The 13608-nt window shown below is 38.8% G+C and overlaps 1 protein-coding gene across 1 annotated transcript in view; it reads left to right on the top strand.

The window, feature by feature from the left end:
* The window catches only part of LOC112158690 (probable phospholipid-transporting ATPase IIA), a 45592-nt gene that overhangs the window by 6562 nt on the left and 25422 nt on the right, over positions 1-13608 (top strand). Inside the window, exons 2-12 of the mRNA XM_024292159.1 lie at positions 1112-1256; positions 4177-4290; positions 4835-4943; positions 5668-5726; positions 7510-7561; positions 8378-8472; positions 9847-9927; positions 10145-10220; positions 11350-11426; positions 11527-11687; positions 11763-11905. Coding sequence (XP_024147927.1) covers positions 1112-1256; positions 4177-4290; positions 4835-4943; positions 5668-5726; positions 7510-7561; positions 8378-8472; positions 9847-9927; positions 10145-10220; positions 11350-11426; positions 11527-11687; positions 11763-11905 — 1112 coding nt within the window. The remainder of the gene's footprint in view (positions 1-1111; positions 1257-4176; positions 4291-4834; positions 4944-5667; positions 5727-7509; positions 7562-8377; positions 8473-9846; positions 9928-10144; positions 10221-11349; positions 11427-11526; positions 11688-11762; positions 11906-13608) is intronic.

The raw sequence follows: 13608 nt of genomic DNA on the forward strand, positions 1-13608 counted from the left end.
TTGGCATTATGCTAGCTTTTTGGCATTTATTAAGGTTTTTTAGGCTAATTTGGAGATTTGCAAATATTTCAGCCATATGCTAGCTATTTTGGCTAATTTAGGCTTTTTTGTTTTTAGGCTAATTTGGAGTTAAGCTAATATTTCATCTGCATGCTAGCTATTTTGGCTAATTTAGGCTTTTTTTCAGTTTTTAGGGAGTAATCTGGAGTTTAGCTAATATTTTAGCTACATGCTAGCTTTTTTGGCTAACTAAGGCTTTTTTCAGTTTTTAGGCTAATTTGGCATTTAACTAATAATTTAGCTTCAGTGATTTCAGTGATTTCAACTATCAGCTTCAGTGTTTTTAGGTATTAATTTCAGCATTTTCAGCTGTCAGCACTAGCATCTTCAGCGGCCAAATTCAGCTTACTGTATTCACACTAGCATTATCGCAGGTAATGCTATATGTCTAGTTTTTAGTTAGTTTAAAGCTAATGATAGCTAATGATAAAATAATTGGTGATTAGTCGACTTTTAAAATAATCGTCTGTGGCAGCACTACTCAGAAGTGATTGAATGGATCGAAATACCGCTTTGGGGTTCTCTGTAGTGAGGAGTGAACAGTATAATATACTTTTATTTTCGTGGTACGGCTCCTTTAAGGTGGCCGTACGAGACTCAAAGGAACTGCAAGACACACCTGTGCACCTTGAGGCGGTCACTCCTCTCTATGACCCTTTACGGACCCGGACAACCCAAAAACCTACAGAACCCGTACGGGTCAGCCCCATATGGGTGCACATGGCCTATGCTTAACAATGTGGTGGTTGGATACAGCTATGAACAACCAGTTTATTTTATAAGGTGCAGGATCATCTGTTGGATTGTTTCAGAAGATGACCCAGACTGACGGAACTTTCAAAGAAAATCTTTGAGGTCTTTTAAAAGATAAATATTTGTATTAGAGCAGAATCTCCTATATTAAAACACTTTTATTGGTGTTTAAATTGTTATAGACACACATCAGTATTTCTGCTTTGTTTCAGGGTTTAGTTTTACTGAGCGGTTTCCCCTGAAACCAAAACCATAAAGCGTCTCATCCCAACATTCCCCCCCTGCGTCTCGGTTTCAGGTGCTGTCCGTGGTCGAGATGCTGCGGAGGGGGGGACTTCCGTCCCCGCACTGTGTGGCTGGGCCACCCAGAGAAGAGGGAGCAGAGGTACCCGAAGAACGTCATTAACAACCAGAAGTACAACTTCTTCACCTTCCTTCCTGGGGTAAGTGTCAGGCAGAGGTCACCTCCGTTTAACCCCCCCTCACAGAGTCCTCCACCCACTGTTTAGACACTTTTTCACACGTATTTCATAAATCTGAACCCTATTAGAAGCTTGTCATGGCTTCTGATTGTTTGGGTTTACAGGTTGTATGTAGATAAAATACAAATTATTCAGATTATTTTACTTTTAGCTGCACTTTCCGACAAATCTCTGTCTTCCACACAATCGGAGGATCATTCTCTCATCTCCACATGGACGCTCTGATGATCCCAGCCTTATTTCCATATGCATTTGTTTTCCAGGCATGCAGTTGTCTTAAGATTTTTTTTTTCCATGCACGCAGACGGACATTAAAAGTAGTTCAGATTTGTTTGGGAGGCAGAAGACGAAGAGCAAGAACTTGTTTGCATTGCAAATGGAGATGCTTTTTATTTCACTTACTTTCATGTCAAAGAGGTTTTTTTTAATATATAATGTTTCTGTTTGTGTCGCCAGTCTCCAGTCTAGTTGTGGAAATGACGGCGTCGTGTGAAGAGACCAGATTTCTGCTTGTTGTAATGTAGCACAGTGGTGGTAATGAAAGAGGCTAAGCTGTTGTATGTGTGTTAAATCTGAGTGGAAACTATAATCCTGCTGTCTTTGTGGTGTTTTTCTATATTCTACTGCCTAAAGACTCTGGAAACTCCTCATTTTGAAAAGAAACTTCACTTTAAACACATAAATGCATCAAAGTGCAGCAAAATTCTGCTAAATTATCTCAGAGTTTTGAGAATCCTCAACATTTTTTAAATCACATTAAACCAAATGAATTGATCAGTTTTCTCCATCAGTTTCAGGATTTTATTGCATTTTCTTTTACAAAGACATTTTTTTAATTCCACCGCCATATTTCAAACTATTTTTATAATGGAAATAAGACAAAAATGCATTTTATCCTGGAAGGATTTTGAAGACAAGACTAGAGAATGTATCATTCTTATACAGTTGGAAGAAATAGTATGTGAACTCTTTGGGAGTACCTTAATTTTTGTACACATTTATTTATTTTAAATCTCAATCTAAAGCACAACGATGGAGAAAAACATTGCCTGCTTTAATCAGACCAATTTAGGTTTTGATTGAACACGATACATGAAACTAAGTAGTTTTTAAAGGGTTCTCGTGTTTCCTCCTGCAGCTATAAAGAGCTGTGTTCATATCTGCAACACTGAGCTGCCTGTGTTAATGGTTTTATCCTCAGAAACTGAAAAAAAAGCTTTACATTATCATTTTTAACATGTTACTCCACTTTAAAACAAAAAATGGAGCTTATATAGACTTTAAATGTGAGTTTATTTAAGGAAACAACCATATATTTCTAAATGAATAAGCCCCTAGATACAAATAATTTGTTTATTTTACTGAAATAGTTTACCATATTTATCCTAATAGTTATTTTTCATTATTTAAAGTATTACTTGTGGTCAGTTCCACCTGTAAAGACAAACAAGATCAATGTTTAGACAACTTTTGTAACGATTAAATCTAAAAAGGTATAAACAAATGCTTTGTAACACGGGTCCGGCTAATACATAGTATACCACCAAGTTAAATATCAATCTTTTATTGAAACGCATCACACAATTGACTCACCTTAAACAGGCATTTGGCTCCCCACAATAAACCATAAAATATTCAAATATTCAGACTATAGTACATCAAAAAATGTGATAATATAGAACATTTTGATCATATCTTTATTTAAAAAAGAACAGTGACAATAATAAACTGCTAAATTTATTCAATAAGCTGAAGAACATAAAATGGTAAAAAATATTTTGCTTTTTTATTTATTTTTTATATAAAATTCAGATCGAGTTCCCTCGATTTCTGTGGGATATAGTTTTTAAATAAACTGTGATCAGTGAAATCTGGGAAATAGTCGTGTCTCTTTTTTTTTAACAATACTTAAAGATGTTTTAATGGCTGTTGAACTCCTCAATACACACTTTGTGCACTTTTCACAGACAGACACGAACATTTTCTCACTTGTTTAAATCCACAAAGTTCAATCCTTTGTAGATAAATAATTAAAGTAGAATAGAATAGAAACAAAAAACAACTTTTCCAGCTACATGCATGCTGTACAGGAGACCGCATGGAGGAAAGTGATTGACATTGATCTACAACCAATCAGGATGCAGAACACAAAAGAAAGGCATCCAAAATGCACTAATAAAAATCTGCAAAACTGCATGACTTCAAAATGTTAAACGCAATATAGCGAGGATCCACTTTACTGTAATGATCTCAAACTGAATCCAAAAAGTAATTGTTTCAAGCAACATATTCATATGAGAAAACAAACATTAAAACAATAGGTTATGTTTATTAGGTTATGTTGATAGAGACTGAGTTTCTATTTCAAAGTATTACCTGTATATTAAAGAATTTTTCTAACGTTTTAAACCACATGTATGCAAACTATACAAATACTTAAAAATCCTCCTGTCTTCCAAGATTTCAAAGCAGATGAATTCTTGTATTTATCTATTTAAATCTGGATTCTAACTTGTTTATTGAGGAAGCATTTAACTAGAAATGAATCATTGATTTCTATTTAGAAGCTGGATTAGCTCCAGCAGCGCCACGACCCCAAAAGGCCTTCAGTGATTTCTGAAGATGGATGGATTTCTGCTGTTAAAATATACTCACAGAAAACACCTTCAATGTTTAAAAAAAAAAATAATCTGCATGAATTATTTTACTCTGCAGTTGTTTTGGTTCATCTGTGGCTCTTTAGTTACTTTTCCAAAGTGAATGAGGGAAAAAAAAAAGTTTGGTTTGGGGTTTATCAGCATCACTCGGTCATAGTTCTGCACCACAAGAGGTTACAACAATGCCAGCATTTCATTGCATTGTGGGTATTCTGTCTCCTCAGGTGCTCTTCAACCAGTTCAAGTACTTCTTCAACCTGTACTTCCTGCTTCTGGCCTGCTCCCAGTTTGTGGAGGAGTTGCGTTTAGGTGCCCTCTACACCTACTGGGTCCCTCTGGTACGTCACATTCCAGTATCTGGTCATCATTAGTCGCCTTAGTTTCCACCATTGTTTATCCAGACGGGCTGGGGATCGTTTTTTAGTCGGATTTGATTCAGACATTAAGATCAAACCAGGATTTTTATGATTTAATATGTTATGTTTGAATGCTTGCTATGTTTTTCGTTTTACTGAATGTATGTAAATTAAAATACTTTTTATTAAATAAAATTCACCCTTTTAAATACTTATTTTATAGGGTTGTAATGAGTATCTGAAAATTTGCAATCTGTTCCCAAGAGTTACTCTTTCCAAAATTATTGATTCTTTATAAATTATTTTTTTTAAAATAAATATATTATAGTAAAAAAATGTAAATATCATCCTAAAATTATTTTACATATTTATTTACTTCCTTTGACAGTAGCACACACAGTTTGTTTAGTTTATATACTTCACCTCCAACATTATTTTGCATGGTAATTTAAATGACTATGTTATTATCATTTTAAGATCAGATGTTCTTTTTTGTTGCATAAATGTCATTGATTTCTCCCTCCAGGGTCTGGTTTTGTTTATAACCATCACGAGGGAGGCCATCGAAGAGATAAGATGCTGCCTTCGAGACAAAGAAGTCAACTCTCAGATTTACAGCAAGCTCTCAACAAGAGGTGAGATCACGTCGTCTGCCGCCCTCGACTACCATGTTACTCCTGACTGCAGGCAGCCGGTCCCATTAGGACTTATTGGGGCTGGGGGAAATGGTGGGTAATTTGAAGCAGAGATGTAAAAGTGTACATAAGAGGCCTCGGTATAAAGTGCTACCAGCAATAAAAAGCAGAGGACCTCTTGTGGTTTCCATCACGCCGCTGCTTTGATGTGGCAGCTTGCTTTGCTCATAAACACAACGACCGGTTGCCTCCGTGACAGTGACCCCATGCATAATTGTGGTGTTAGTTTTGACATGGAGAAAAAAAAAAGTATCTCTTGTAAATGATGTTTAGGAAGAGACATTTGCATGTTTTTGTCCTTTCAGGAGGTTCTCAGTGAAATGAAAGAGCCAAATGTCCTCGCATAAAGCAAGGCATTCATCTGCGGCCCCGTGAAGCCCCAACGCATAACAATATTAATGCGCTTTAATGTCTTACATATGCAAAGCCAAGAGGTCACAGCCCAGTTCAGGGGTCAGTGATCTCCCCCAAACAATTTTGCCTGTTCATTCCGAGTGGAATGGGAGAAAAGGCTCAACTCCCCCAGCATTCCTTCACGTCAGAACGGGGGAGACTGAGGGAGCCAGAAGTCCTCTAAAAATTAATTCCTATTACAGATAACTCAAAAAAACCTTTTAATCCAAAACACCTCAACACTTCATTAACTTTTCCGTTTTTGTTTCAGGCACTGTGAAGGTTAAAAGCAGCGGCATTCAAGTGGGCGATCTAATAATTGTGGAAAAGGTTGGTTAAAGATTGTTTAATGAACATCTGTGAGTGGTTTTGACTTTTTTTTTCCTGAGCCCGTTTATGTGACAGGAAAGTAACCTTGTTAATCATCTGCGCTCCTCGGCTGACGGCAGTGGAGGGAGTTCGTAAAGATTTTGTAATCTGGGGGGATCAATGCCGGGCATCGGCCTGTCAGACCCAATCCGCACTCGGCAGATGTGAACCTAAAACGGCTTTAATGAGATTTTCAACCCAAAGTCAATTTTTTGTTTTTGGCGACGCTATGAAAAGTTCCGCTTAAAGACCCACTGCCATCATCTTTTGATCTATTGCAAAAGCGTTCCCAATGGTCTTTACATAAGGATTGTGCTGTTTTTAGACATAAAAAACTGTCTTTTTTTAGGACATAGTTTCTACAGAGTAGCAGTTGTTGATTAGAAATTCACTTCTGAGTTGTAGGCGGGACTAACCTCTGCAAAACTCTCTGTGCATTCTCCCCCGCTAGCTTACAGCGTCTCACATCCCCAACCTAACCTTATCTGTGCTATAAAAATGGTGACCAATATAGGAGCTATCCAGACCTTCAATTCTGAGCCAGATTCCAGCTCGGACGAGGAAAACAAAGACGTAAATGGATCTAGTTGACTACGAGTGGATGCATCAGAATGGAGCTTGTGGCCCACCCGTCCATTTTTTAAATATATCCTGAACTATATGGCAAACAGACTATAAGGCTAGTTTTTTATGAAGGCGCGCCGAACTATAAGGCGCTTTAAGCAGTTCAAGAGTGTAAGAAAGAAATTCGTCAGTCCGACTTTTTTAACTGTTTACAGTATGACCATGCTTCATGTTAGCTAGCTGTGTTAGCATATTTACAATATCTGTAAATGCGAGTCTTGTTAGTAACGTGTAAAAAAAAAAGCTCTATCGCTATAACATTACTGTAACTACACTAGCTCCCAACCTAGTTAGTTCGCAACACATAAAAGTTTAAAAAAAAAAAAAATCGGCATCCCTGCACGTTAGCCATGTTAGCATATTCACAATAACACCCATCCTTGTTAGTAACTTATTAAAAATTCACTGATAACGACAAACCAAATATTACTATGACTTTAGAAACATGTAAAAAAAACATAGTCTGACATTGCTACAAGTTAGCCGTGTTAGCATATTCACAGTAACACCCATCCTTGCTAGTAAGTTGTAAAAAAAACACTTATATCACTAAAATATTACTGTAACTACACTAACTCCCAACCTTGTTAGTTAGCAACACGTAAAAAATAAAAAAAAAAACACTGGGGCATTGCTACATGTTAGCCGTGTTAGCATATTCAAAATAACCCCCAATCTTGCTTGTTACATATAAAAAATTGACTAATAATGCTAAAACAATATTACTGTGACTTCACTAACTTACAACCTTGTTAGTAACACGTAAAAAAACACAATGTGACACCGCTACACGTTAGCCGTGTTAGCGTATTCACTGTAATTCACAGTTTCCAAACAGTGTTTTTTGTCTGCTCCTGATTCACAACGGTTTGAATAACAAGAATGCAAAGTCACAAATGCAATTTTAATTTTCTTTCTTTGAACACCATTTCCATCATTTTTGTTTTTGGGTTTGTCTTGTTTCAAATGTCAACTGTTGTTCTGTTTTCAGTGGAGGCTGCTCAGGTTGAAATCTGCTGGGATTTTATTTTGACACACAAAAGCTGAAAGTCAGCACTGAAAGAGTTTTATCACCACTCCGTGTTGAAGCCGTGCTGTTCTGTCTGTCTTCCCTCTGCAGAACCAGCGTGTTCCTGCTGACATGATCTTCTTAAGGACCTCTGAAAGAAATGGTAAACATCTGCTGGTGGTGGGCTCAGGCCTCCACTGCCGCCTGGCTCTCTGGACGGCCAGGGAAATAGCTTGTTTGAAAAGGCGCTGAGGTGCGGGGATTAACCCCCGGGGCCGGGGACAGGAAGCCCCACGGTGTATAAATTGTAAAGCGGGTCATTAGGTAAACGATCGCTCCAAATTGTTTCTGGGTGACGCAGCTCCTTTGTATAAAAGTCTAAACGTTTGTTTTTTTTATTTTCTGGATTCAAATCATTTTGTCTTTCAAATGAGAAGATAATGGGAAGGAAGATGAAACAGAGAAACCGGGAGCGGAGGAGTCCATCTGAATAATCAAATGTGATCAGAATGAGCGTGGACTCTGATAGCACGCGTCTGCGCAGACCCCCCCACCCCCGGCTGCTCCGGGGCTGCGAGCCTGGAAGAAAAGCTCTGTGCTTGTTGTTGTTGCATCTTCCTGTTGGGGGAAGGAGAAGAAAAAACACAACCTTGTTTTACTGGAAATAGTGCCTGGTTATCTCTCTTCCATGTGGGGGCCATTAGGTCAATTATGAAGGGGGCTAAGCCGTGATTGGGAGTTCTGGGCTGGGGGGTGGGGGAGGACATGTGCAGCTCAGCTTAACTCGCAGAACTTAAAGCAAACGGAAACTCCTTTAGTTGGTGTTTGTGCTTCAATGGGGGTTTTATTATTGGATGTTTCAGTTTGAAATGCAAATCTGGAAATGTGTGCAGGCGTTTAAGGGGGGGGACACAAACCTGTCTGCTGTTGCCCTCTAGAGGCAAACACTTCTCCTTCATGTTTTGTTTGTCCTCCACAGGCTCCTGTTTCCTGCGCACGGACCAGCTGGACGGAGAGACGGACTGGAAGCTGCGCCTCCCGGTGGCCTGCACCCAGAGGCTGCCGACCGCCGGCGTGAGTCCCGCCGCCACGGCTCCAGGATTGTTCTGGAAAGCCTGATAATTGCACCTTTTTGTTTGTCTTGAAGTGATGAGCGCAGATGTAATGGAGCGCAGAGAAGGAGGTCTTTCATTACGGGAGCGCGTTTTGGCTTCAAAGGCCGTCGTAACTAAAAGGCTGAGGAGTCTCCTCGGGCTTTTACTGCAGCGGGGTCTCCAGAGGGCACCGATTTTATGTTCAGATTTGAGAAATGTCGGAATAAAGTCTGCTTTCACGCTCTTCAGTGCTTGCCTTACTGACAATATGTGGCTGTAATGGAAGTAGAGCTGCCACGACTAATCAACTATTAAAATAGTCTACGACTAATTTAATAGTTTATCAGTCATTACTTGATAATAAATGGAGTCAGAGTGTAGTAAAGTTCTGAGCGTTCAGCACCAAAAAATGCACTTTCATCATTATTTGAGTCAGTGAGACCAAAACTTTATTTTTTGTCAAAAATAGTCCCTTTTTTAGATGCCGACATCATTAAAGAGAGAGAAGGAATATACTTTCCATCAAATTTATTTGGACAGGTGACCTTTGACCCTATATACCCTTTATTTATATATAATATTGATATTAAATTATTACGTCATTTTGGGGGCGGGGCATCTGTCAAAACAAGTTTGATGGAAAGTATATTCCTTATCTCTCTCTCTCTTTTTTGATTTAATCTTGCTTTTAATACCAGAAACAGAATCTGCACAATTCATTAAAAGTTTAATAAACTATTATCTTCATTGACTTTATTTAAGTGAGTTTAAGGCTAATTATGGTTAAGTTATGTGGTCTACATCCACTCTGCGGATGACTCGATTAGTCAACTAATCGGAAAAAATAATCTGTGATTAGTCGACTATTAAAATAATAATTTGTGGCAGCCCTAATTGGAAGCTGTAAATAGTTTTTAGATGTTTAAAATAAATCAAACCACATTTATGATAAAATAATATACTATATGGCGCCTTAAAGATGAGCTCCTTTAATCTGATTAAATTCCAGGGGGCTTTTAATTATGATTGTTTTCTCTGACATAGTTTCTGCAGAGCAGCAGGAGGTAAAAAAAAAAAAAAAATCACCCCTGAGTTGTGGCGAGACGGCTTATGTGGAGAAGCCCCACCCCCTTCCCTTCCCCTTGGTGCTTGTGGCCCGCCCAGCATGTTTTCTACATCACAGATAAATTATTAGATCAATTAGTCGATTTGAATAAAGAAATTATTTGAATTTTGCATATTTAAGTCTTATTTTCTTATCGGAAAATGCCACAAGAACATGTTAAAAACCCACAAAAACACGGTTTTCATTAAAGTGGGTCTTTCGAGCTTTCCTCTCTCTGCTGTCTTCCAGGACCTCCTCCAGATCCGGTCTTTCGTGTACGCTGAAGAACCCAACATCGACATCCACAACTTCATAGGAACCTTCACCAGGGTGAGCATCTCGATGACATTCCAGCTCCGCTTTGGATTCGAAACGTTACATTCCCCAAATGTCTGTCGTCAGACGGCTTCTGCTGGGTGAATGTCTGGAGATAAAGATTGTTAAAGGAGATTTTTTGTTGAAATTACTCTATTCAGTCATGTTCACGTTCTTCATCCCTGCAGTCAAAGGTGCCGCAGAAGCTTCACGATTAGCTTTCTTGTTGCAGGAGGACGGAGACCCGCCGGTCAACGAAAGTCTGAGCATTGAGAACACGCTGTGGGCCAGCACTGTTGTCGCCTCTGGTAAGTGCATGCACGCTGTTGCCCATATGAAAGGGCAACCTGCCGCCAGAGGTCTTTCTGTCCATGAATCAAGCCCCCCCACAAGGACAGGTTACTGCCTGAAATTGTCCAAATGTGAACATTGGAACTTTGCTTAAAAAAAGAGAGCATGGAATGTAGAAGCACTAATGAAACTACTGCAGCATCAGCGAGGCAAGTGCAGTTGGTTTAACTGTTTGATTTCCTTGTGTTCATGCCTTTCGGTCCAGGTCTCCCTTAAAAAAGAGATCTAATTTTAATGGGGTTTCCTGGTAAAATAAAGGTTTAATTAAAATAAAAAAATATATATATTTGCTTATTGATACCTGTTTATAAAAACAAAACATCTTTGAACTTTGGACACAAAATGCTAAAACCTGTTGTTTCTGATGACATTTACATTTCTTAAGACCAAATCGACAAAAAAAGGCTTGAAAATAGTTTTAAAAAAATAACTAGAGTACCCCTAAAATGCTAACTTTTCTCTTGTTCCTCCCCTCCTAAAGTCCAAGGGGGGGGGGGTCTGGGAAACACGTTTGTGCCGAACCGTGGCTAGTGATCCGTATGGATCACAGATTATCCGTGATCCGTTACACCCCTACCACACACGTAAACGGTGATGAGATGGCTGGACGACCTGCTCTTCTTGTCTACGGCTCTCAATGGGCCTGGACAACCCAAAAACCTGTACGTGTGCATGTGACTGAGGCTTGAACTCCTCTAGAGACAGATCTGCTCTGTCTTCACGTCCTCTGGAGTCGTTGATTTGATAATTAGTGCGACTGAAAGCACTTGAAGCAAAAAAAGGAAAGGAGTGATGCAGGCTGGGAGGTATTTAGACGTCTGTGGGAAACACTAAAGGTGTGTTCTCTGTGCAGCAAAGCAAATGTTCTTTAACGCAGCAGCAGCAGCAGCAGCAGCAGCTGCATGTGTTCCTCATTATGCAATTGAAAAAGTGACATTCTTCATTAGCAGAGCTCCATTCATGTCAGGATTATAAGTCTGGAAAACGTCTTCCTGACATTCTGGGCTTTATGTCGGAGCTTTATGATTGTGACCTCAGGCACTTTTGGCTGGACTTCTCTCCCTCCTTTCCTCCCTCCTCCCTCAGGCACGGTGGTGGGGGTGGTGATTTACACAGGCAAGGAGCTGCGGAGCGTCATGAACACCTCCAACCCCAGGCACAAGGTACAGTAGCAGAGCGTTTTTTTTTTTTTTTTTTTTCTGTGAACACCTTAAAGACGGTTGAAGCTCATAGGCTCACGTCTGCGGGTGTCGCTCCTCACAGGTGGGCTTGTTTGACCTGGAGGTGAACTGCCTGACGAAGATCCTGTTCGGAGCTCTGGTGGTGGTGTCTCTGGTCATGGTGGCCCTCCAGCACTTCGCCGGCCGTTGGTACCTCCAGATCTTCCGCTTCCTGCTTCTTTTCTCCCACATCGTGCCCATAAGGTGTGTCCGGCCCCCGTCCCCGACGCCTTCGTCTGGAGCCGTACGTGACCCGCTGGTTGTGTTTTTTCCCCACAGTTTGCGTGTGAACCTGGATATGGGAAAGATGGTTTTCAGCTGGATGATCAAGAAAGACTCCAAGATCCCGGGAACGGTGGTGAGGGCCAGTACCATCCCGGAGCAGCTCGGACGCATCTCCTACCTGCTGACCGATAAAACCGGTTCGTATGTGGTGCAAAAACCCAGAAACTTTGGCCAGGAAGCTGAAATAGGAGGTCACAGGGGTTTCTGCTGCTGGAAACCTGCTGCTCTGTGGATCCTTAAATCATAAAAAATCACCTCGCTGCACTTCCTCTACTGTGAGGTGTTACCCATCAGATTTATGGCCCCCATGCCCAATAAAGTGATCAGCCATTTCCCCCCATCAGGAGTGTGATTAAGCCGGAGGGGTCTGCGGGTCACGCTAATGTAGCCGCTCTGATATATCGACACCAAATGCTCCGAGGACGAGGAGGTCGTTTCCAAAACCTCTGGATTCTTAGTTAATGGCGTTTTTTTATTTATTTTTTTTAAATCACCACATGTGACGGAGAAACTAACAAGACGTAAACCGTGGGGAAAGTTAGAAATATATGATATTATTTTGTACTTTTATGAACTATTAAGGAAAACTTTTGACTCATTGTTTACATCCAGATTGGTTTGATAAAAACGAAAAATTATTTTTCTTGTTTTGGATGCATTTATTTATGTATTTATTTTACAAATTTAGAAATATTTCGAATATTTTGTTTCTCAAATGTACATTTCTAATATATTATTGTTAAAGTAAATGTCATTCATATATACAAATGTAGATGAACTTAAAAAAAGGATCAATTTCTACAAGTTTTACACTAAAACAAATCTTATTAATAGAAATGTCTGAATCTGAAGAAGACGAAACTCTTGAAATGACAGTGGAATAAATTACGATCGATTAGTGATTAACGCTTCTCTGCAGACCAAAAAAGTGCCTGAAAATTAGCATTTTTGAACTATAAACCCACTGTGATGCTGAGACTGATGATTGTTGATGGGATTTATTGACATTTCTGTTCTTAATGTTCTGCTGTCATTGACTTTAATGTCAGTGAGATGAAGAAAAACAGAAGAAGTTGCTCCCTGAGTCTTAAATCATCCTTGATTTGTGCAAAGTCTCTGTAGAAATGTAGAAATTATTCACATTTTTGGGTCATATACAATTTTTGATCAACATTTAGGATTTTTTTTTACTAAAACTACATTTTATTTGCTGATGACACCAATCTGCTGATTTTCTCACAAAGATTTGGCAACACAAAAACAAACAAAAAAATAAAGATTGATTGAAGTTTTATTTTTTAACATAAAAATACAGAAATATCCAATCTTTTATAAATATTAATTCTTAAATTGTTTTGATGATTAACACAAATAATGTAAACATTACAGATTAGTCGATTAGTGCTGAAATTCCTTTTTCTTAGCTTCAGAATCCACTGGAATTGGATTAATTGTGTAGTTCGAAGAACTTGTTTGTTTTGCTGTCGCTGGAAATTTCCTGTGTAAAAGGTTTAATAAACTATTGTTTTAATCATCTTTATTTGTAGTTTGCATATGTCTTAAATAGGTCAAGTGTTAAACTGATGATGGTTGTAATGTGTGTTTTACATCCAGCCTATGAACAATCCGATTAGTCGACTTATCGAAAAAAATAAAATAAATAATAATAAATATTAAAATAATCATTTGTCATCCAAAGTAAACATACAGTAAATGATATAATGAATCCATTAAATATTAGAATTTATCATTCATCGCTTTAAAGGAAGTGGGAAAAAGATAATCCCAACACCATCATAATATTTGACTTAATTTTTTTTCTTTTTTTACATATTTGCCA

The sequence above is a fragment of the Oryzias melastigma genome, linkage group LG7, assembly GCF_002922805.2.
Source record: "Oryzias melastigma strain HK-1 linkage group LG7, ASM292280v2, whole genome shotgun sequence".
Classification (NCBI taxonomy): domain Eukaryota; kingdom Metazoa; phylum Chordata; class Actinopteri; order Beloniformes; family Adrianichthyidae; genus Oryzias; species Oryzias melastigma.